Raw genomic sequence first — 25,978 nt, 5'->3', positions numbered from 1 at the left:
AGGCGGTTTAGCCAATCACAACACACTGGGCTAGCTAACCAATCAGAGCCCATCGCCTATTTCTGAGGGCGGGGCTTCTTAAAAACAGGAAAAGATCAGCCCGTTTCTCAGATAAGGCACAGAGCGTTGTGGAATAAAGGTTAATTATGTGAAAAATAATGTGGTTTTTTTTTAACTAAGCATTAACACATGTTAGACTGCACCCCATAAACACAATCAAGGCTAGAAAAAAACCAGTGAACCACCCCTTTAAACACAAAGGATGGTCTCACCAAATTATTTTAGTTAATAGAAGTTAATTGATGAAGAAATTCTATTTATGACATTTTTGACAGTATCCTCATTTTACATTTTTACACAAGTGCCTAAAACTTTTAACAGTACTGTAGCTTTGCAATTAGGTTTCTTGAAGCATCTTGGAGACGTTGCCACAGTTCTTCTGGATTTAGTCTGTCTCAGTTTGTTCGGTTTCTTCATGTCATTCCAGACAGACTGGATGATGAGGAGATCAGATCTCTGTGTGGAGCACTGGCTGATGTCAGACTCCATACGCAAACAAAAATCTCACTGGATTATTACAATTAATGGCAAAATGAATGTTTGGAAATGTAAACAGCTATTTACTGACATACTACAGCAAAGGATAGAAATAACTGACTTAAAACCATTTTTTAGCCAGTGAAAATACTAGTGTTCTAATAATTTTGGCCACCACTGTAGTTGTTAAGTTTAGGTACTGGGTAGGATTAGGGATGTAGAATGTTCATGCATGAAGAATGTGTGCTTTATAAGTACTAATAAACAGCCAATATGTTAATAAAAGGCATGCTAATAAGCAACTAGTTAATAGTGAGAATTAGTCCCTATACTGAAGTGTTACCGGAAAACCATACATTTTTGTATGGTTGAGACTAGGCAAAAGATTCAGCTCTGTGGAAGTGCTTGAGACTTGTGACACATAGTGACTATTGTGAATGGTCAATTTATCAAACAATACTGTCTGATCATACATGCCTAGGCTGTCTTTTTCTCTTTTTAAGAACATTTCACTTGTTGCTTACAATAATTATGTCATATTTGACCATTATACCAATTCTGATTCGGAACACTGAAAACCCCCCCAAGTCTACCTCATACACTGTAGAAGGACAAAATTGGCTTATGTTTAATGATATATTAACGTATTAATTTGTCAGATGCTTTTATCTGAAGCATTCAAAGTATACATTTGATCAATTCCTGCTTTCCCTGGGAATCGAACCCATGACCTGGGCAGTGCTAGTGCCATGCTATATTGTTTGAGCTAATAATAAATAATAAATGGACTTCTAAAGCATCTTATCATAATGTGTATTCAATAATCTACTCAATCTTCCATAATAATGCCTGAATTATCTACTTCTGGGAGCTTTTCTCAGCAAGTATTTAAATATGTCATTAATTAACTGGTATGCTATGTTAATAAATTAAAATTTTAACTACTGACAGCCCTACTTCAAAGTTAAACTCCTTTGAGTGTGCAATTTCTTGTTTTTTAGCAGTTGTCTACATCTCAGTGACTTAAAAAGCCTGCTTTCTGATCCTTTGCGCTGAAATTGCTTTGGGATATGGCCTGTTTCATGACATACAATAACAACAAGTACATCCTACATCAGAAGACACTAAAGATCATCCAAGCAACTCTAGAGGACTGAGATCCCCTCACCTGTGATGACCACAGCTTCCCCACGGGGCACAGGAAAGGAGAAAGAAGAGGACGACAAGCGAAAAACGAGAGGAGAGAAAAGTAAGTATGGGATGGAGGGGTCACAGAGGACTGCCATACGCGTTTCTCTTTTGTCGGCTTATGATTTATTCTTGCACTTTTGCGGTGCTAAATGTCACACTAACACTGATTCACTTTAATCTCTCCTCTTGGGGCTGGTGAAGAGAACCTGCGCCACGGGACCTCACACAAGCAATTTCCTCTGACCTGCCCCCCTCCATCTCCCCATTCGGTCATACACATACACACACTCGACCATGAATGGCACCCCTGGGCCATTAGCCAGGGAGCAGAGCCCAGCGCAGCGGGGAGGAAAAGAGTAAAATGAGAGGGAAAGTGAGAGAAGGGCCCAAAAATGGCACACGAACAGACTCTCAAACCTCACAGACCCACAAATCAATTACAACGGATAAGAAGCACAGTACGATCCATGAGTCTATACTGTTGAATAAATCAAATTTACTAAATGGCAGAACAAACTTGCAATCAAGAAATGTGTCACCATATTTAAAAGGTAAAAGGTCATTTCTGTGGCAACAAATGAAAAAAAAAAAAAAGAAGCCCATTTTCTCCAATTTACTTTTAAACTGTTGATTTTTCTCCCACTGGGTTAAAGGTTTGATATACTGCATAAAATGTATTCTATTTGAAATATTTTATTCATTTTATATACTTCCATTGATAAAACTGTGCTTGATATTAAGTTTGGTTAGGGAGTGGCACTTGTAGAGAGCCTTTGAGTTTCTTGTGAGCTCTGTTATGATTACTACTACATAGGGAAGTTGAAATTGTGTATAACACAGAACAGTGACTGTAAAAGTATATTAGGTATGGGAGTGGTATTTTGAGGTTTTATATTTGAAATAGGGTCATTGGGCTAGTTTTGTTATGTAGACATGGCAACCCTGAAGTGATCTTGCCCATGCAAAACTCACTACCATACTGCAAAGATGTTTTAGGTTAAAAGGGAATTAATATGCAGTTACTAAGACATTCAGAGTGGTTTTATTGTGTTGCTTGCTGTGCTGTTGCGAGTATGATCTGAGTGGTTACTAACTGACAATGGATCTCTAGTAGTAGCGAGGGTCCCTCCTTCAATCTAAATTTATGGGATTTCTTTATACCCCTTTTATCATCTGCCATGTACACAATGTAAGTCTACTTAGAAAAGTAACAGCACAAAGAGATTTGAGATATAATTCAGTAATAGCTTCTGAAAACAGGTTTCCCAAATTCTGGTTGGGCTAGGGATATAAAATATATCGGCACCATAATGGTTGCAAGTTTTGATTTTTGAAATAATCACCAATAACGGATATTTAATTGTTTCTATGTATTTTAAAATTGAAATTACATAATCTAGCACTCACTTTACAGGAATAGATTAGGCAATATGCAAATTATACAAACTCTTATTCAGTTCCTTTGGTCTTTCTAAACTCTCTACTCTAAAGGAGTTTTTAGGGACTATGTAACCAGCAGCGCACAGGTCCCTTCTCTATTATTATGAGAACATTAATATTAGTTCATTCAAAAAAGAAAATTCTATCATGATTATTTTTATCCTCATGTTGTTCCAAATATAAATGACTTTCTTCTGAGGAACACCAAAAAAGAAATTTTAAAGAATGCTGGTAGCCATACAGACTTGGTGACCACTGACTTTGATTGTATGGACAAAAACAATACTATAAAGTAGGCGATAAACAGTAAGCTAAATTAATAGTATAGTATGTCCAAATTCATGGTATTTGAAAAACAGTAGGCAAAAAGTACCCGGACAACTTGCTACTTCCACCAAGATTCTGAATTGAATGGAGAGTTTCCTATATCCTATGAGGTCATGGAAAGGGATTTATGAAATGGCAGTGAACCAACGCAACCGACACTGGTAGGTCATGTAATAGGAATGACATGTCAGTTACAGTATGTCCGAATACTGTCCAAATATTATCCATCTTTCATGCTGTACATAATAATAATGTGAGGCCTAAATTCACTAGTATTCACAGTAAATGATTTATTTTAGTTTTTAGTGTAATTTCTTAAACTTATAACAGAGGCAATGCCGCCTCAAAAAAATTGGATGAGAAAAAAATTAGTACAAAAATAAAACAATGCAAATATTACAAAATATAACATTAAAAAGTGTATAAATCACTTGTTTTTCTAAAGAAACACTTTCCAACAACGATGCAAGCGGGTAAAGCTACAGCGAGGGTCCACATATGTCCTGCCTCCCCTGAGCCCACTGAGTTTTAACAGATCCCCTAAAGCATGCTGTGAGTTTGGTGGGGGGGTAACTGAGAATGAATGGGGGAAAGTCACGTGACGTCAGAAGAAGAGGCAATGCCTCCATCACGATATGATTGGATATGACTGGTTATGATCGGTTGTGATTGGTTCATACGATAAATCCCGCCTTTTGTGTTTGTGCACGTACCACATTCGCCAAAAATCAGTCTGAAAAACAATATAATGGCGTTAATGGGAATACTATAAAAAAAAAAAAGTCACATTTAGATATAACCACTTTGTTACATCAAAATAAGACTTGAAATGGCCTGAAAACATAATCTGTGGTAGTTTTTAGGGAGTTATCAGCTTGGTGAAATTTCAAGTGAATCTCTGTGTCTGTGACCAGTATTTACCTAGCTTCGATGACTAATGATCCCAAAAATTCAAAAATCATTAAAAGTTAACTATTAAAAAGAATAGCTGAACATAAGATCTTTATTTAACCAAGAAAATGTGACTGGGACATGAATTTACATTTGATTAAAAAAAATTTTTTTTTTTAAACTTTGCCTCTTCATTTCAGAACACCACCACACACCACTGAAATATATCTCAGACATTTATTGGTTGCTTGGCATAACTGGAAAAAAAAAAGTCTTGTCCGTATTGGCCAGAATATCACTATCTCTGCTTCCCTAGTTGAAGACATCACTAAGAAAAGGCAATCAAAGATGAATTCTGTTATACCTACAATTGCACTTATCCTAAACACAGTTTTGTAACTAGTTACAAGTTAAGCTGCTCTCTGATTACGTCTTGTGGTGCCCAGTTCTGGCGGGTCTCTAATGTGCAGTAATTACCAAATGCTAAGTAGTACATAAACATGCCTCCTCCCTCCCAGCACACTTTTCATTGACCTTGTTTTTCTAATTGCTGTCTGCACTGCACAGTCAATAAATGCGGGCACAACTGTGGGCAGCCATACATTGAAACACAAGAAATTCATTATCCACCGAACCCTCAATGGTACTCAGAAGTTTGGACTCCATTAAGTACTAAACTGGTCAAAAGTTCATGATACATCTAAATGAACATTTTTAAACAAGTGTTCGCTGAAAGCGCTACGCTGCAGATCACCCAGAAGAAAACAACGAGCAGCAAACAAGCTGACACAAAAACGCTCTCAAAACACTTTTCGAAAGCACTATAATAATAGAGCCGGTGTCTCATCACTTGAATTCCTCTCTCGCTCGTTCTCGAGATTGACAGTCGGGCACTGGGCGGAGACTGTGCTCAGTGAAGCGAGCAGGGGCTTCCGTGTTATAATAAAACAGTTAAATTGGATTTGTTCATATGCGGGAAGCGAGTTGTCTGGATTAGCATATCAATGCCTTTACACAAATCGTATTTTCAAGAGCATTGAGCACTAAGCAGCACAAAATTAATTCTGCATGATACGCCCCGAGGCCTTCTGGGATGCTGTAAGCTTCATAACTGTTCCGTACTCATAACCTGACACCCATCCCTCCTAGAGCCTCCACAAACGTGTAAGTGTAAAAGCTAGTGGTTAAAGATTGAGCTAGGCTTACAAGTGTCAGAGACGTTTACCTTCCTCCAGTCCCTGAAGAAGTTGTTGCGGAAGACCTCTTTTGTGGTGTATTCGTGATCCATCATCTGAGCAAAGAAAAGGGCCACTTCCTCAGCTGGCAGGCTGAGCTTCACTGGCTTTCCTACAACAAAACAGAACATTTTTACTTACTATAAAAACGTTAGCGACTAAAGCAACCAGCTAACAACCAGCTATGCGTGGGTTGGGTCAAAGTATGTATTATAAAGTCATCTAGTGTTAGTATATTGACACTGATCTTTAAAGTCAACATGAAATGAAAATGCACCCAACCTTATTTTTAACTAATCATCTATCTGTGCATAGACTTCATTTTTTACATGTTTTTTAATATCATAATTTCTAATCAAAATGTCATTTTTGAGTGCAATGCCCAAATTTCAAAATCCATTTAACAATCTATGGACAGAACCAAGTAATTTTATTTGTTTGCTACTTTCGTTTCATCGCCACATTAATAATAAAATTTAATAATGCTGTTATATGAATCTTCAGAAGATCTAAAAAAGGAATATATTCATTTCATACGTAGTGACGCCTAAATTCACTTTTAATATTATACTTGTGATATTTTATAATCTTGGACTTTTTTTTTTTGGACACTACATGGAACAGAATTTTAACTTTGGCCATTTATTGGTAATATTCCATAACATCAAAACAATTACTACCTTTTTTTTTTTTTTCAATTTAAATTGAACAGTCATTCACAAATGATGGGATAATACAGTGTCAATCGGACACACCTTGTCTATTAAAAAAAAAGCATTTTTTTCAATGTTTCATTGTTTGCAAGGTGCAAAAAGAAAATTCATTATTCCGATCCCTAAAAAAAAAGAAAACAGGTCATATCTTCTCCATATTCTGAATGATTTGAGATTTCATTCATGTCTATAGCATTAATTGCATGCAAGTTTAATAATTATTTTACACTAATCCTAAATCTGAGCATTCTAATAACTAAAAGTTTGTTTCTGAAACTTCGGCAGATAAACATTGGTTCATTTATTTATTAGCTTATTTCCTTCTAAGACATAAGAACATAAAACATAAGAGTCAAAAGCACAAACACGATATCGTTTGCACAGATCTACAGAAGACTGCTGAAGGTTTTTATAACCACGTTAAGATGAGTCATCAGACTCGCGTTCCCACAGGACTCACCCCGCAAAATAGGACTTTAAATGCATCACCAAGAATCATGGCCTAGGACAAATATAATCAAAACTGCATTTATAGCTTACCGTTCAGAGAGTCTCAGGTACAAAATCCAAATACTTCCCCTCTGGGTTATTGTACTAAGATTAATGGCCTGGGCCTTCTGAAACGCACTTATAGTTTAAGAAACGCCTCTCTACGGTAAATGGCAGAGTGGATATTAATAGAGGAAGCTGACCTTAAAGTTTAGCAAAGAGATTAAAGACTCTTCCTGTTGTAGGGATTTCTAGTACATGAACGGACACTGATGTGCCCTTTATCAGACATCATGGGGTTTGCTAATCACTCCCAGCGAGTCCTATCAAAACCTGAATGAATTAATAATAATTAATTCCCTTACAAATTTAAGTAATCAAGTCATTACACTGTGCTCTCTGGAGTACACCTGACACCAGAGGAGGAACAGGTCAACCTTGAACTGGACTGCGTGCCCAAACCGAGAAAATTAAAGGGAACAGCATTGACCAATGAACGAACCTCTCTCTGACCAAAATCTCTTTCTTTTGAACATGTTTTGCCTTGAGATGCATCAGTAACACAGACACAACTAGATCTTTATAACATCTGAATACATACCATTATAGTAAAACTTGACATCATCTGGAAGGGTTTGATACTCGGGAGGGAAATACGGCCCTTTGTGTTCTAGAAACTTCCATTTAATTCCATCCTCATACTTCTCCTCTTCCCACCTGTGAAAAAGTCAAGAAGTCGAGAAAAGAGACAAACAAAACTTCTGGGCTAAAAAGGTGTCTCTCTTCCATACAGACAAGAAGATGCATGCAGAGAGCCTACCATCTCCATCTTTGTTTCTCTTCTTCTTCTTTCTTCTTAATCTTGAGAGCCCTGGCTGCCTCTATCTCTTCCTTGGTTTTTTTCTTCTTAGTGGAGACAGAATGCCCTCCTTCCTCTTTTATCACCTTTGAAAGGGAAAAAGGAGTCATCGCTGCACATTTTGTGAATATTGTCTGCATTTTGCAGGAGTTGCAAATCTTAGCTAGTTAACATGACCTTGGTGTCATACTGAAATTAGCAGAATTCACAATGTTTAACAACAATGTTCACTACATCTTATACATGTCAGCTCAATAAAAATGTAAAAAAAACAAACACTTTAATTGAACATATCACCTAGATAACAACTTTGAATAAACTTTTGGCACAACACTGCACCCCTAAACTTGACAGGAAGATTAAGACTCAAATCAACAGCGAAACTGTAAAAACAGGATGCAAGTAAAAGCAGGATAAAATATTTCTTGCTGTTGACAATTTGGATGCAAGTCTTGCTGTTTAGAGAGTTTATGGTGGTAAAACTTGCAAGGTATAGATGTCTAAACATGTATTCTTTGTTACAATGGAGGAATACAATAGTGACAAATGGCATTTTGCTATTTAGATAAAAAGTTTTTCTCACTGAGATACTGGTGGATCCACAGGAGACAAAACATTTACTTTTCCAAAGGTAAAACTACTTTGAGAAATTGAAGCGCACAGAAGTCTAGTCTGCAGTGGGAAAATAGACAACACCTGACCAGAATGAACTCCTGAGGGGCAGTGTGGACTGCATCATTTCACAGTAAGCCAAAAACAAAACTGTAAACGGTTTCTCCTGAAAATAAGATTTTGAGCTCTGCAAGAGAGAAATGTTCTCCAAAACTGCTCTCCGCAGAACTAAAATTACTATCAATGGTCGAGAGCAACAGTAGTTGAACAAAATGACGGCTTTTCAGTACAGGCAATCGCTTTGTGATATGGTCTTTTAAATCCATCAAATTGGAGGGTGATTGTGAAGTTGACGTTGACCTGTGTGAATAAAATGGAAAGCGCTAACATGCCTATTCATCATGTAATATTCATGAATCCAGTAGCTCATTAATCCTTAGTACGTTTTATATTGTTCTTATTAATTCGTATCATTATTATCTTATCAGTATTTTTTATTCCCCCCCCCCCCCCAATTTTTTTTTTTTTAATAATTGCATTTTACAAAAACTGATAAAGACATTAACACAAAACCAACCCTGCATGGTACATAATTATAGTTACGGCAAACTTTACTGACATACAATATCTCAACTTTCTGACTGTTCCTTTATGTCAGAACGCTGCTGCCAGAATTCTGACTAGAACCAGAAAATCTGAGCATATTACACCAGTCCTCAGGTCCTTACACTGGCTTCCAGTTACTTTTATGTAAAGCACTTTGAATTACCATTGTGTATGAAATGTGCTATATAAATAAACTTGCCTTGCCTTTATGTAGATTATCTCAGCGTGTGTCCTTTTTAAAGATTTTGGATTTCAAATATCCAAATTACTAGCATTTCAGCGAGCGCTCTGTCACTCAGTTCTTCTCTCTACAATCAATATACCGCTAATGCACTCTAGGTAAAACCTACCTTGTCTTTTTTTCCCTTGATCTTTTTCTTCACTGTTGCTGAATTTTCCTGTCCCTCTTCTGCAGCTTTCTTCTTCTTCTTCTTTGGCCTTTCAGAGAAAGAAAGCATGAATTTCATTTCATACATGTAAAGCGTCCTTTTTTGAGCACCAAATCAGCATATTTCTGAAGGATCATGTGACAAAGACTGGAATAATGGCTGCTGAAAATTCAAGTTTGATTTTACAATTAGAAAAGAGTTATTTAGAATGGATTTGTAATAAAATATCTGCTGCCTTGGTGAGCAAACAGTAAGAGACTTTCAAAAACATAAAACCCCCAAATGTTTAAATAACAGTTTATATATATAGATATTTATTTATTTATATATATATATATATAGAATGGGCCTAGCATAAAGAGCTGTCTGTGATTAATGCACATGACCACTTTTATCATGCTAAAAATTCAAAGGCGACTATCAATAGAAATTCCATCCTCTTCGAGACAAATTAAAATTAAATAAGCTAGACAATTATTTGCAAGGTCTCTGAAATCCATCATAAAATGCTATTTTATATTCAATTATGTAAAAGCCCATTTGTTCAGGAATAAAACCCATATCATGTATGTTGGTAAACCTCCAATGCACAAAACCATGGTAATTATTTGACTAAAGATTTGCCATAAATTATTAAATATCCAAGCTGCTCTTTTCCATATAATGAACGTAAATGGTGACCACGGCTGTCCGTTATCTTTCACTTTCACTGTATGGACAAAAAGTAGCTTTGACATTTAGCTAAACATCTCCTTTGAAAATAGCAAGTCAATGTAGGTTTGGAATGACATAAAGGTGAGTAAATTTTGGGGTGATTTATCCCTTTAAGTAAAAAGTGGCACAGCTTACCCCACTGGCTCAATAAATAAGAAATATGTGATCCTAGACCACAAAACCAGTCATAAGTTGCATGGGTATATTTGTAGCAATAGCCAACAATACATTGTATGGGTCAAAATTATCAATTTTTCTTTTATGGCAAAAATCATTAGGATATTAAGAAAAGAACATGTTCCATGTAGATATTTTGTAAATTTCCTACCATAAATATATCAAAACGTAATTTTTGATTAGTAAAATGCATTACTAAGAACGTCATTTGGACAAATTTAAAGGCGATTTTCTCAATATTTAGATTTTTTTGCCCCCTCAGATTCCAGATGTTCAGATAGTTGTATCTCAGCCAAATCTCAAATCTCAATTTCTTTGTGACCCTTATGTTGTATAGGGTCACATATATCAAGCAGGAACTTTTATTGGCTAATTCATTCATTGCTACGCCTAGGAAAAACAAACACTTACAAAGGAGCTTCAGAGGTAGTGTTATCCACCTTTCTTTTCCTCTTTTTCCCTTTCCCTTTTGTTACAAAGCCTGGATCTTCCTCTGGCTCTTCCTTCACATTCACCTGAGACCTAAAAGAGACAAACAACCAAAAAACACATTTAAAGGCTGTAAGAACTTTAGTCTTAAAAAAAACTAAAAAAACTCAAAAGGACAAATATGCATTGACCAATGACAAAATTACGGTGATTACACAATAATGCTTAATGGCCACTGATGATAATTATATAATTACGGTAATTATGCCCAAGGATAATTGCGGAGAGATACAAGCTTCAATTTCCATAAAGCATGATTCAGATGTGGCGGGCAGTGAGCAGACCAAATCAATTAATTACAATTACCATAACAAACGGTTCAATTCAGCGGAGAACTTTCTGGGAGTGATTAAGTGTAAAAGAACACTCAGACACCTTCAGCAGTTTTAGAGTCTGACCTCTGCCATGTAAATCAACCTCCCACCTGCAATCATCGGCAGGACTTGATTTACAAAGCGTCTGATTGTCAAAGTCCCTGATTAGAGACGTACTGTTCTTATCGGGAGACAGAAACAGCCAACGAGAGATTTTAGATGCTCCAACTTTTCTAAAAATCTTACATATGAAATGTATTTCTGTATATGAAATATCATTTCATGTTAAATGTTTGCTTGCTTAAATTTATGCCTCAGGCTCCATTCTATCCCCCCCCAGGACCCCCTCCCACCCAGTCTGATCTGAATGCTTTTCACTTATTACTTTTCTGACATGCCACAGCTTTCTTTCCAATAAATAAATTAATTTTCTGAAAGACAGCCAATGTGGCGAGACAATCGGAATGGATATTGTCCAGAACTGCGCACATTCAAATCATCAGAATTAATTTTCGTCAATTCCAAAGGCCAGAGAAAAAAAAAGTATGATTGCATATTTGAATCCTAAATGGATTAAAACTCATTTCCAAGTGCAGCTGCTGGCTGCTGATGCTGTTTCTCTAAATCAAAAGCCTGAATCTGTGAAACTGCATGTGCAATACTGGCTACTAAAAATACCATCACATGTGACAGCGATCTCACTGTACCTTCTGTCACCGCTGTCTTCAAAGTCCATGCTCTCTTCTTTAGGCGTTTTCATCTGAAAGATAAAAAAACATGACAACTATGTGATGGAAACTTATGTATTGCTTTCCCAAACATTATAATTATATTAAAAATTGAATGAAATGTATAATTAAATTAAAATGTATGTTTATTATGCATGCATGTTTCTTTCAGAATTATTTGATAAGTAGTACAAAAGAACAGCATTTATTTGAAATTGTAACACTGTACATGTGTTTTATAGACACTGTTGATCAATTCAATCGATCTCTCCTTGCACCAAATAAAAGTAATAATTTCTTTAAAAAACAAAAAAATCTATACATATATCAAATGCTAAAAATCAAAAATAAGTTCCAAGCAACCTACATACTGACTTACTGACTTGACAAGGACGTTCCTTTATAATTCCATCTTGTTCCACTGTGCAAGTACCAGTAAAACACTGTATTAAGGTGGCAGGTAATAAATAAAGAAGAGGCAATACATAGAAATATCAACGAGATGAAGAAGCCGCATTATGCTAATGTAAAGGTGCAGGGGGAAAGTAGGGCTATTTGAGGGTTTGACGCACCACAGGGAAGCCCAGTCTAATCAATGGCTTACAACCTGCTATCAAGGAAAGCCATCCAGATCGCTTGAGGCCAAACCGGAGCCCGGAGCTGTCAAGGAGAATCATATTCCTCTACAAAAATATCAGCATGGCTGGAAGTAGGTTGCATTAAAGAACAGACTTGCATAATGGCAAAATACTATTACTACCGTTCGCAGATAATGAGCGGTTTCGTGCAACCGCCCTGAAGGGGGAAGATTGCACTGTTTGCTTTGCTCTGCGTAACAGTCTATTCTGGTTACATCTAGGTTTTCGCAACCTATGAATCTGACATCACAGACTTGATTGCTCGCTGACTAAATGCTTTTAGGTTATGCTCTGTGTAGCAGTCGGTTCTTGTTATATTTGGGTCTCTGTAACCTACAGTACGAAACAGGTTCTGAATGATATGTCTGCATAAATATTCCTTTACAGCAAAGCTAACAGGGCCTTTTAATTGAGCCGGACTTGAAGAGAGAATCCCAGGGGCATGACGAAAGAAAATGAATGGTGACATTGAAAAACTACCTTCCTGTGTGTTTTCTCCTTCCCTTCGTGCTGAGGCTTCGCCTTGCCTTTGGCCTTTGCTTTTTTTTTCTTGGGCTTTACCCTGCGGAGGAACAAAAAGGAAAAGGTAAAGATGATGAGAGGAATATGAGACAAAAGACAAACGTATATGAGAAAAGAAGGAGGGGTGGGAATAGATGAGATGAGAGGGGGGACATAAAAAGGCCATTAGTGCTGAAGAGTTCCGAATCCATATTTGCGCTTTACAAATAAACTTCTCCCTTCAATGGAGTGTGTGACAGCCTGCCAGTAGGCCTCGTCACAACAGGCTGCTGTCAGCAACACTTACAGGTGTCTAAGTCTTTCATCAGATTAATTACAAACGCCAGAGACGGATGGATGTCCCCGGCGTTAGCGTGCCCATATAATGCATTAGATATCAAAGTAAAATAATGTATTCATAAAGGAGATGGAGTACAACTCACTGAATAATGAATGCAAGCTCTTTGGCACACACTTCACACTTGGTTAGATTTATGATTTCTGATGCACATCATTTGTTTGGGAGGCTCAATTTGTCTACATCTTTCACAGTAACGCGAAAGGCATTTCCTGCTGCAAAGTGCAGCGCTGTGTATAATAATGTGCAGCTGTTGTTTGTGTGGCTATTAAATCGTGCTTATTCTCAGTTGAATAACAAATATTTAGCTCACTTGTATACTCGCATACAGAATTCACAGAACAGAAGCATTAGGGGTGATGTGTGAGTTTGAATAGTGTGTGCCAGCAAAGCACAATTACTGGATGGAAGCCAGTCAAGATCAAGGGATTCTTTTACCAACAGTACATTTGGACAAGTGTTTGAGGATGTGATGTGATTGGACATGCAGTGCAAGTGCAACATTTATTTGAGATGCATAAAGGGCCTAGTGGTGTGTTGTAATTTCACTAACAGCTGTACTCACACAAGCACATCTCCACTTGAGCCTGGATTATCGTTTAACTCCTTTTCCACGGCCTTCACAGAGTTAGAGTCTTCTGCCATCCCTAAAAGATGATGCCAACAATTCAAATGAATTCATTACATTCATATTTCACTGAAAGCAGCCCTTCAAATCAGGCGTCTTAATACGATCATAAACTTTACTAAATAAATTCACTAATTAATTTAGAAATGCTAAAACAGGAATATTTCAACTAAAATGTGAATAAAATCAATAAACATTAATGTAATACCTGCAAATCCGTATATTGTACGGTTGTTATCAATCCGCGTGGTTACAGACGAGCCACTGATTTGAGGTTTTGTTGTCGTTGCTAATTTATAGACTAGCTTATGCTATATTTCCAGGGTGATTGTAAAATTATCTTCTGGTTCAACAAATATTAATTTAAAAAGTGTATTAAAATTGCACGTGCGTTTGAAATGTCTTTGACTCTACAGCGTAAAAGCTGCTGAAAGCGTTAGACCACTAGCGACACCAAATGGAACTGATAAAAATTGCTTTCCAAACAGGTTTCCCCAAATACTCCCATTGGTCGGACAAAAAGGTATTCCCGCCTCAAGCCCGCGCCATTGGTTAATTTTGGCAGAGAGCCGTCTCTGTTGTCTGATTTGCTAACACTGCTGCCACTGAAACAACAGCGATTTGACTAACATTAAATAGGAAGACAAGAGGGATTTCCTCTGACAATAACATTAAAATAATATTTAATGATATAATTAATTATTATAATATAGTTATGCCTTAAAATATTATTTGTTATGGTCTCTGATGACTGTGTTCGATACCCATGATTTTTTAAGGCAATTAAAGAGATCGTTCATGGAAATTTGCCATGCTAAGTGGAAGATTTCTTTCACCTGGTAGAAAAACAAATACTATTAAAATGAATGTCATGATTCCCACTATGACCTCTAAATGTCAGCAGAGGGTCATTTATTGTCTCCTTTATCTTTTCCACTCTGTAATATAGTTCTTTTCACATGTTAAAAATATATATATATATATATATATATATATATATATATATATATATATATTTAGACATTATACAATCAATATTATAACATTTAAAAATCTATTTTTTGTCAAAATTCAGCATTGTTTTGTATTGAAGAATGAAGTAGCAATAGTTTTCAACTCATTGAATCTACTTGAATTACACAGATGGCCCATTTTGAATTTACAACGGCAATTTTCAGTGAAAAATGTATAGTTTGTATCCTTGTTTACAATCTTCGTTTCTCTCAAATGTAAATCAAATGCCCATTCACAAACATGCGCCCCCCCAGATAACTATAGTCAACCTTCACTGAATTTTATATAATCAGTGAACTCTGAAAAAGTTATCAGTCAGTGTTTAACATTCTATTAGTTGTCAAAATGAATTAATTGCAGCACTTTTGTCATACCTAAATCGAGCTATGTACAAAGGAAAATGTAAGAATGTAAGATGAGTTTTTTTCATGCATTTAAATATGGTTTAACTTTACAAATTAACGAAAAATTAGCGCATATTTTCTAGTACATTTAACTGCACTGTGCTCACATTTGGCCTACTTGTGCATTAAATTATAAATTAAACAAATTACATAGCATATCATCTTGCGCCCTATAGTGATCTCGAATTGAAGAATATTTCAGTAGGCTGCATGCATTTGAGAGACGTTCTTAAATGTAAATGCACATACATGCATGTTGTTTTAATCGCCATTTTGGTAATTTCGTGACTTAACTGAACTGAAAATGCTCGCAGTTTCTAGTGCGGTTTATTTATGAAGTGAGCGTGCCTCATATTCGCCTACAGTTGAAGAGCGTGCGCCGTGAGCACAGTAAAACAGCTAACAGGACAGGAAAGTTTGTTTTACTGACATATAACAATAGGCTATCTCATCAGACCGCAGTTCCCTGTTGTTCTACTGAAGCTCATTTGGCACATGTACCGCGCTGAGGGCAAGCTGAAGTGCGCGTCTGAAAAGTCTCCCGTTTGTTGTTGTCGCAAAGAGATACGGCCGTTCCGCGTCTTAATACTTTTTTAATAAATACATTTTTTTGAACTAATTAAAATGCTAAAAATCGTTAAATAAAAATGTTGCATTAATTATTTTTAATAACTAAGCTTTTGATTATTTATAACGTTTTATTAAAGAAGATTTTCACAGAATGATTTTGGCAAAATGGCGCCCCCCTATGTGTGGCGCCCCTATGCACTGCATATACTGCATACCCCGTTTTTGCGCCACTGTCTAGTTGTATAATACATGCAGTTGTATGATATATTTACATATATTGCATACATTGACAGATTGCATATGATTAATTAATTTGTTTGTTTGTTTATACATACATACATAAATATTTTGTATCCTTTTTTCTTTTACTAAAATACTTTTACTAAGGCATCTACCCTTCCCTACCTTTTAAAAATCCCAATATATTACTGTATTAATTTTTATAATATAGTTTTAAAAGCTTACTCCATATTTTTGAGTATGTAGGAACACCTGTGTTCTGTGCTGTCATGCGTTTGACATACAACTGTGCGCGGTTCCTTTAAGACACCCCGGAAGTGGATGTGTTTATTTTGGTGCGTATTTTGTCAGGCGCGCAATGACACCTTTCCACTTATGTACAGCCGCGCGCTCTTTGCTAAAGTCTTATCGACACAGAGCAGTGTTAAAAACGGTCCCTGGACTTAGGGTGTGGGAGTTCAGAAACATGTATCCATGTACTTCCATCATCGCAGTGCACAACGGCATGGAGGAGATCCTGAGAAAGACAGTGGCCCCATTGCCCAGCTATGAGATGAGAGACAAATCTCCACCTCCACCTGAATCCAACAGTCTGGAGTTCATGCACTTCTACAAGAGTTTAGAGAAAGAGCAAAAGCTGGACTTTCTCGAGAAGCTTTCTCATGATTTCGGGGTAGATCACAGATGGGCTTCGGACCTGGCTGCGAAGTTGCTGGACACTCAGGGGCGGGATGTGGCCACCATCCTGCAGGTGGAGGACAGGTTACGGTACAGTTTAACACCCCGGTACCGACAGCTGCTCACGCACATCAGCAAGGTTCAGGGCGGGGTGAAGTTTCTGGTGGACCTCAGGGCAGATCTCATCGAGTTCGCGTTCTCAAAAATTAGCGACAGCCCACATATGAGGGTAAATACCCATTATTTTATTGCTACTGTTTATGATATGTAGAGATAGCAAATGTAGCTATTAGTTTTGACTGTCATTCAAAAAAAAAAAGTGGCTTTTGTGTCCCACATGAACATAAATTCTATCTATCTATCTATTCACCAGACCTGTTTCCAACTTTTGCTTTAATATCCCACAATTCAGGCTTTTTATTTGTTTATTTATTTATTACTAAACTCAGAATTGCAAGATATGAAATCACAGTTCTGAGAGGAAACGTCTAAATTGTGAGATATAAACTCGCAATTGCAAGGAAAAGTCAAAATTGTAAGATAAATTGCAATTGCTCTTTTATTTTTATTCTGTGGCAGACAAAAAAACTAAATTGCAAGATGCAAAATCATAAAACTCAGAAAAAAAGTCACATTTTGACTTTATATCTTGCAATTATGTTTATATATATTATGGCTTTTTTATCAGAATTGGAAGAAAAAGTCGGAATTGCGAGATAAAAAAAAGTTGCATTTACCTTAATTATCATTCTGTGGTGGAATTCTGTGGAATTATGGTTAAACATACAAATAAAAGATAATAAATTAAACAAATTTTTGGATTTTAGTGAGCATATTAAAAAGAGTTGCATCCAGTGCTTAATTTGAGCCGCATCCTACCGGATCCTGTTCCGGAAAATTTCAGATTTTGGGTTTTGCGTTCTGGTAATTGTTTTTAAGGATCCGGCATTAGATTGTGACAGTGCGTGCGTGCATATGAGAGCGAGCGCAGGTTTATGTAGATGTATTTGGAGGTTATGTAGCCTTTTGGTCCTCAACATATTTTGGACCATGACCAATCAGCTTTCTTAAATTCAAACTCGCGCTCATTGATTGGTGCTTACTGCTTATTGTTTTGTGAGCAGCAGAACATTTGGAGAGAGTGTAATAATACCAGAAATAATACCAAATAAACTGAAATATTATAATGTATAAACATTATAAACACTATGAACATAGCTACACTTTAGTATAGCTCACTCCAAAACAAATCAATTAAAGGTAACGGTATTCAGAACAGAACAAGAATGAAATAAAAATATATAAAGCTAAAGAAACCAAAACAAAGCGAAACTGAAAATACCAGGCGTTGGGCTCACGTTTGGACGTCATTCGGCACAAATCCGTTACCATATTCGCAATGTATTTGAATGTTAAACTGCTTTGTACTTCACGTGCATTCGACAGAAATATTCTCTTTACATAAGCAAAAATGTGCTTGGCATAACAGGACCAGTTATACCATGGACTATTAAATTGACCAGTGTAACCTTTATATTTTTGGTTGACTATTTTATTTTGATAATGAACAGACTGCGATCTCAAGTTTGAATTGTGAATATGTGATGTGTGTGAGCGTGCGGCACGATCAAACAGCTGAAACATAAAATATAAAATTTTTGGTCATACAGATAAGAGTAAGACATAATTCGAAAGCGCAAAGTGTTTACTTTTATTTTTGCACACTCAAAATAACAACAGAACATTTGTGCTTTTGTAAAATAAAGCAAGGATGCGCATTTTTGTGGAGCGCCACGCCTCGCATCCATTTTAAAATGGTTAATTATTTAAATCAGATATTTTTCGCATTTTAAGCCATACCTTTTATATATATACTGTGATTGAATTTTATTTTTATGAAAACAAATTTTGTTATTTTTAATGTATCTTAGATATACATTTTCCTTAAATCATCCTGGCGACCCATTTTTGACCCAGGGTTTGAAATCCTGCAGAAATTGTGAACGATGCTATAATTGTGGCATCACCATTTAGTGACGTCATTGAACATTCCAGGAAAACTGAAGTTGTATTGTCAGTGTCAGTCACAGCGCCTTTTGCTGTTTTGGATCCGGTGTAGTGCCGAAATTTGCACCCTGCCAGATTATGCATCCCCTAGTATTGGTAGGTTTAGGAGTAGGTGTGGGGGAGGGGTTAAGATTAGGGGTGGGGTTGGGATTAGGCAATCAGGTAGTGACTTCAACGAGGGGGGTGCATAATCTGGCAGGGGTGCCGAATTCGGCACAACACCGGCAATTATTCATTTACAAATTAAGCACTGGTTGCATCCCTAGTGTCAGCCCTGTTTACCATCATAAATGTTTCTTATTTTCTAACGCTTGATGATCTCCGTTTCCCTGATTTTGTACAGTAATTAACTGATTATTGAAAATATGATATTTGTAGAAACATCAGTATTATATTTGTAATGAATACTGTGTAGGTGCTCATGTCATGGAATGACCTTCTGGCTTTTCCAGTGGTTTCAGTGACTACTACATTCCTAACATTGGCTTTGGTTATGATATGGCATGCAAACTTGTGATGTGCCCTTTCCCCTACTTTAGATCCTGGTGGTCTCTGATTTCGCATGGCTGGTTGTGTTTTCAACCAGACGACCTTTGTCCCACATTGGTGAACGCCACAGGCTTCAGCTGTGACATAGTTTGTAATGTTTTGGTGCCAAATATATATTTGAATTTATGGCATGAAATTTTAATTTAAGCTATGACATCATGGAAACATGTCTGTAGTGCATACAAAGTCTACAGTGCATCACAGTTCGTTCCTGTTATAGCTCCTCTAAATTTGGTCAAACGCCTATACATTTTTTAATCCATTAAACAAGATAAATGATTTTTGAATTATTCATTTTTTTTTTAGTTTGAGACTTGTGCTTTTAGGAATTTTGTCCATTTTTTATGCATGTGGAATTGGAATGCTTGTCATTCTCAAAATGTAACACGTCCCTTTGCAAGTTATATTTTGGTCAATTTGATTATGCTTTCAGATCTATTTTACACATTTACCTGGTTTAAATTCCGTTCAGCAGAATTCCAGAGATACCTTCTTTCAAAGTCAGTGGAGAAAATGTGAAAATAGTCTGTCTGGGCCCGGTCATACTGACAACAAGCTTTTCATTAGCATTCTAGTCTAGGCTCTGGTTTGGCCATTCCAGAATAAAACCTTCTTGTTATGTCCCTCAAGGTATTTCCTATGTCCTATGGGTTATTTTTCTGCTGAAACATCCCACAAACAAAACTCTGTCAGAATGACACTGTTTCTCCCCAAGGATTTGTCTGTATTGGCCTAATCTGTAGATGGCAACAATCATTGAATGATACTGCCAGTATGGACTTGCTTATATGTAGGGGTGCTCCGATTGATCGGCTACCGATCACTATCGGCCAATAATCGCTTTGGGATGATTGATCGGCTGTCTCTAAAAAGGCCGATCTCACAAACCGATCTCAAGCTGATGACGCGCCTGCCGTCAGAGGTGTGGCATGACATGCAGCGGCACCGTCTCAGTCTGGCGCGGGTTAAATAATTATAATGCTGAAGGTGAGGTACAATTCATATTTCTTGATTAACTTATAAAGTCATTTGAAAACTTTCTGTGAGACATAATTTCACAAACAGCGTGAGTGAATCACCGCGCGCTCTCTCACTCTCAAAATGCGCAAATGGAAGGGGTGAGTAAATCACCGCGCGCTCTCTCACTCTCAAAATGCGCAAATGGCTTCAAATCACATCGCGTCTGCACTAAGCGAGCTGCACGCAGCACAGTTGACAAAGGAATTGTCACTTGTACAATCGAGGCAGTGTCGCATCGTCACTAAAGTTTATAAATTGCATTTCTTTTTAATTCTTGCAAGTGTTTAAACCATTCAGCGCTCGCGCGCTCTCCTGGAGACCGTGCGCTCAAGCACACTCGCGCACACACACATAATGCAAGGTTCACATTACTCCGTTTGCAGTGCGTATGTGGTTACGTATTTTTCATTATTATACGAATTCTACTAATAAGAACAATATAAAGCGCACCAATGATTAACGAGCTTCTGGATTCATGAATATTAATCAGGTCGTGTGCGTTTGCTCGAACTGATTTGCTGAAATCTAAACGGAGATAGTTTCCGCTGCACGCGCTGAATTAAAGTGACAGCACATTGTTTGCGGTAAATATGATATGAACATGGATTGACACGAAAATGTAGTAATTACACCATAAATGCATATAATCAAAGTCTATTGTGTTTCACAGTCAACACATAGGCTATGGCGTTTTGGCTAGGTTTAAAGGAAAAGAGCACTTTTAGAAAAATATTATACATCATTTAGTCGCCCAGAGTGAAGATTTAGTTGCATATGCGAGTGATTTACTCGCAATGTAGAAGGTTGAACAAGGCAATTATAGATGGCACTCCTGGAGGTAGGAAAACAAAGTTCTTTATGAACCGCGGAATTGCTTGTAATAAAGAATTAAATGCAAAAGAAAAGGCAGTAGAGCTGACTGTTTCTGTCAATCGTAAGTTTTAATTTAGAATGTTTGTGATAATGTAATAAAAGTAGTTTAAATGTTTTGCCACTTGCTTGAGCAACTTAATATATAGCCTAAATCTAGAAGTAAATGCAAAAGTAAAAAGCATTGAATAATGTGTTTCTTATATTTATTGCGTTTAAACACGTCTATGAAAGATTGTATTACTGTACTGTGTATAAAAAGAATCACAATGCTGAAAAAGCATTTTCAGTAACAATGTTTGGATTTAAAATCAAAATAATTTGTGGTAAACAGCCACGGATCAGTTGCAGACGCCTGTGGGAAAGCTGCTTCTGCACCATGTACCGCACATGGACTGCATACGCACTGCAAACGGAGTGTGAACCTGGTGTAACACTGCCTCACATACAGCTCACGAAATCAGGCTTGTGCTGTGTGTAAGCTATTGTGCAACAATTGCATGATTGTCAAAACAAAAATGCAGTGCATAATCAAACATTTAGGAGATAAATATATATTTTTGAAAAAATGTCTAAAAAAATCACAAGTCACCTAAGAGGGAAATTCATTTTCAAAAATGAAATTCAGGCCCTGAATAAATGTCTAAAAATCTTGATTGGATCATCACTATAAATAATTCTACATGATAAAGTATTGGTGATCGTATTGGCAGATACTGCTTTCTGTGATCGGTGATCGGCCTCAAAAATCCTGATCGGAGCACCCCTACTTATATGGACCTTTGTCAGGGCAGATGCCATACTTGAATTTTAAAGAATGAAAATAAGGCTGTGAGTGATAGAAATACAGTCTGTGCAGCTACTAGCTGTTCATCTTTCAGCTGACAGAACATTGAAAATATGTCTGTCTAAAAAATTCCCACATGACAGAAACATATACTGGGAAAATAAGACATAAACAGCCTTGCTATTTTGAATTACGTCTATGAGGCTTCCTGTATGTTGGGCTGTTTTCAGGCCAAGTAGTTCTTACCAGACCAAAAAAGAAAAACTTCCAAAATATTTCCAGTTTTGCCTCGTGGAGCCTAGCAAACTTCCGTTGTGACACCATCTGTCTTTTTCAAAAGTGAGCTTCAGTTGCTCTAGCTCTGTGAAGTGCAAAGAAATCATTGAACTCTGGGCAGTTTCCTCCATTTTAGTCAAAGAGATGTTAGTGTTGTAGACAGCCTCTGGGTCACTTGCACAGCACCTTGTCCTGATGCTTATTTTGAAGGCATTCCAATCTCAACTCCAGCGTTCCCCCCCCCCATTTTGTTAAAAAAAGGACTTCACAGTGATACTTGGAAAGTTTGAAGTTTTGCCAGTCTTTTTATAGCCTACTCCAGGTATTTTTTTCTAACGTTATTTCAAAGTTTCACAGGCAGCTCTTTGGTCTTCATGGCAGCAGGGATGATCTGATCTGCTGTTTTAGTAATGAGACTTTAAAGTCAGCATTTATTGTGGACTTGAACAGGTGGATTGAGAAAAAAACATTAGAAATGATTATGTACGTTGTAAAAAAAAAAAGATTTTTCGAAGATGTAAACATATTATAAAAAACACCTCAGCAGTCTTTCTACAAAATTTCACATTGACTATTATTTAAAAGTAGTATGTGAAACAGTACCCATATGCAAGAATAATTGTTTCATTGTTGCCTCATGAGCTTACACTATTATGTGCATGTTTAATTATGTGAGTGAGTAGTGTTCATTAATTAATCAAAAATTGTCTGCAAAAACAGTAATATTTCTTCTGTTTCATTTGTTTTATATACTGCATAAATAATAAGATTAATATGGTAGTTTGCTATTCCGAATTGTGTTTTTTTTTTTACTTTAAACCGCATAAACACATTTCATTACACCAAATACACAAAATAATGTTATTTTTAGCAGCATCATATGACCCCTTTAACTTTATACAGAATGGACATTTTAAAGAATTACTTAATAACATTTCATTTAAAAGGTTGTAATTTGACTTTGCAGTGTGGGAAATAATCAATGAAAGCTTGAATACATTCTGAAAGCACCATTAATGTCAAGCTGACATTCAGCCAAGCAATAATTTGGTCACATGATCATTGTGTATTCTGCACTTCATTTAAAAGCCTTTTTACCTGTTAGTGAATGTTAGCACAGCTCTCAGCAGTGGCGTCCCGTGCTTCCCGCTCTCCATAATAATATTGCATTACAGCATATCCCTAAGGTACGCTTCAGAGAGACCGTCTGGCACACCTCCATCCAATCAGAAAAGATTCAGTGTCATTAATATATCTATGAGCTAGTGACAGTGGGGTAAAATAGCAGCCAGTTGCAGTGTAAAGTCGTTTTTCGGTTACCCAAAATCTAACTGTCCTATTCCTATAACTATTCCTATAACTATACCTATAACCTAGTTGCGAAAAGCTCTACCTCTCTAATATTATTACCAAGGGGCAACATGTATATTAAAAATAGCAGAGGACCTAGGACAGATACTTGTGGCACTCCATACTTTACTGGTGATAATTAAGATGACTCCCCGTTTAAATAAACAAAGATCAAGTAAAACTAGCAATGAGATGCAGCCTTGGTCTGACGCAAGAAGCAAGTCATTTGTAATTTTAACAAGTTAACAGTTTCTGTGCTATGGTGGGGCCTGAAACATGACTGAAATTCTTCATAGAGATCATTTTTTTTGCAAGAAGGAGGACAATTGAGCCCAATGAGCAGACAACTTTTTCTAAAATTTTAGACATATACGGAAGATTTGAATGGGTCTGTAATTTGCCAGTTCATTAGGATCTAGTTGTGGTTTCTTAGTAAGAGGCTTAATAACCGCCAGCTTGAATGGTTTTGGGACGTGACCTAAAGATAACGATGAGTTAATGATATTAAGAAGTGGTTCTTCTGCTACAGGTAACAAGTCTTGCAGTAATTTAGTGGGTACAGGATCTAATAGGCACGTTGTTGGTTTAGATGCAGTGATAAGTATATTTAGCTCTTCCTGTCCTATATTTGTAAAGCACTGCCGTTTTCCTTTGGGTGCGATGAATGAAGCTGAAGTACTAGATGCTGTAGAATCTAAATTTGTTATTGTATTTCTGATGTTATCTTGTTTTTCAGTGAAGAAATTCATAAAGTCATTGCTATTAAACTGTGAGGGAATATTTAGATCGAATATTTAGAAATTTAGCATTCATCACTTGCTCACTAATGGATCCTCTGCAGTGAATGGGTGCTGTCAGAATGAGAGTTCAAACAGCTGATAAAAACATCATAATAATCAATAAGTAATCCACATGACTCCAGTCCATCAATTAACAGCGCCTTGTGAAGTGAAAAGCTGTGTGTTTGTAAGAAACAAATCCATCATAAAGATGTTAAACTGTCGCTTTTGGCCAAAATACCAGCCGATAATCCATAAGCTTTACACTTCACAAGACGTTAATTGATGGACTGGAGTCGTGTGGATTGCTTGTGGATTATTGTGATGTTTTTATCAGCTGTTTGGACTCTGATTCTGACGGCACACATTCACTGCAGAGGATCAGTTGGTGAGCAAGTCATGTCATGCTAAATTTCTCCAAATCCTTTCACCTTTAATCTCACCTTGGAGCAAAATGGTATTCTCTCTGATGCATGTTAAACATATTAATTTGGAAATGAGGGTGACAGATGCATGAACTTCTCAAGATTGGTGTAAAGATATGAAAAAAAAGCTTTTATCATCTGTGCACCTTGTGTTAGTATGGATAAGTGACTACCACACCTCTGTTTCACAGACAGAGAGAGTGGAAACTGGATCAGAAACCCATAAACTGTGAACTAGCACCTGAACTGATTTAGCTCACCTCCTACCAGAGTCCTGAAGAACAAAATGTGTTAAAATGACAATAATCGGTCAAGACAGAGAACAGCTAAGATGCTGAGCTTTGCAGTAAAATTGAATCACACATCCCAAACTCTCCCGAGCAGAATTATCAGGATCCCAAAGAAACGTCAGTTCAAATCTGTGAGCAGGTGCATTTCTTGATATGTAATCGATAAACAGACGTAGTCTGTCTGGACTCAAACAGGTGCCCAGCAGAACTCCTCCATGTCTGCATTGTATTGGACAGTCAGCAAGCTGCTTGCAGTGGTTTTCACAGAGCAATTTAGGAGGACTATACTGACATGTCCTCTGCAGAATTAAGGATTGAAAGTTACACTGGGTGACTTGTCAGTAAGACATTTACATTTCCTCAGTTCATTAGTTTTGAGATTTACATTAGAGGCTTATGTTATATAGCAGGAGAGATCTGATCTCTGAAGCATTAAAAAAGTCTTCTATTCAGAGCACATACATACATTTGATGCTGTAATATTTTAAAGTGATTACACTGTGTTTTGCATAAACAGATGTTGGAGTGACTTTTTAATCCATATGCAACTAAACAAAATAAAATATATTTTAAAGTGACAATTAAACTATTAAGCAATTTCATTGCTAATTTTGCTAAGCTATGATAATATTTTTAAGTCTTTACGCTGTGTTAATCCTTTAATTGGTGTAAATGTTAATTAAAATATGTATTTTTGAGCTTGTATGTTATGGTAAAGTCATGGGAATTTAAGGAATAAATAAGTAAAGTGTGTGTGTGTATACATATGTTTACACACACACACATATATATATACTGTTGTGACGAGTGGGGGCGGGCCGAG

The 25,978-nt window shown here is 36.7% G+C and overlaps 2 protein-coding genes across 2 annotated transcripts in view; one reads left to right on the top strand and one right to left on the bottom strand.

Moving 5' to 3' along the window:
* LOC107684664 (DNA topoisomerase I, mitochondrial) overlaps positions 1-14,313 on the bottom strand; it is a 32,454-nt gene extending 18,141 nt beyond the window's left edge. Inside the window, exons 1-9 of the mRNA XM_016480975.1 lie at positions 14,045-14,313; positions 13,774-13,855; positions 12,830-12,911; positions 11,691-11,743; positions 10,592-10,702; positions 9,251-9,338; positions 7,644-7,768; positions 7,425-7,540; positions 5,612-5,733 (exon numbers count right to left, since the gene is read on the bottom strand). Of these exons, the coding sequence (XP_016336461.1) occupies positions 5,612-5,733; positions 7,425-7,540; positions 7,644-7,768; positions 9,251-9,338; positions 10,592-10,702; positions 11,691-11,743; positions 12,830-12,911; positions 13,774-13,853 (777 nt within the window). The 5' untranslated portion in view covers positions 13,854-13,855; positions 14,045-14,313. The remainder of the gene's footprint in view (positions 1-5,611; positions 5,734-7,424; positions 7,541-7,643; positions 7,769-9,250; positions 9,339-10,591; positions 10,703-11,690; positions 11,744-12,829; positions 12,912-13,773; positions 13,856-14,044) is intronic.
* A 2,076-nt stretch (positions 14,314-16,389) lies between these two features.
* LOC107684663 (malonyl-CoA decarboxylase, mitochondrial-like) overlaps positions 16,390-25,978 on the top strand; it is an 18,716-nt gene continuing 9,127 nt past the window's right edge. The window contains exon 1 of the mRNA XM_016480974.1: positions 16,390-16,971. Within this exon, the coding sequence (XP_016336460.1) occupies positions 16,423-16,971 (549 nt within the window). The 5' untranslated portion in view covers positions 16,390-16,422. The remainder of the gene's footprint in view (positions 16,972-25,978) is intronic.

The sequence above is a fragment of the Sinocyclocheilus anshuiensis genome, unplaced genomic scaffold (genome assembly GCF_001515605.1).
Source record: "Sinocyclocheilus anshuiensis isolate Anshui unplaced genomic scaffold, SAMN03320099.WGS_v1.1 scaffold93, whole genome shotgun sequence".
Classification (NCBI taxonomy): Eukaryota; Metazoa; Chordata; class Actinopteri; order Cypriniformes; family Cyprinidae; genus Sinocyclocheilus; species Sinocyclocheilus anshuiensis.
The sequence above is the reverse complement of the archived record's forward strand: the minus strand, read 5'-3'. Positions and strand labels throughout refer to the sequence as shown.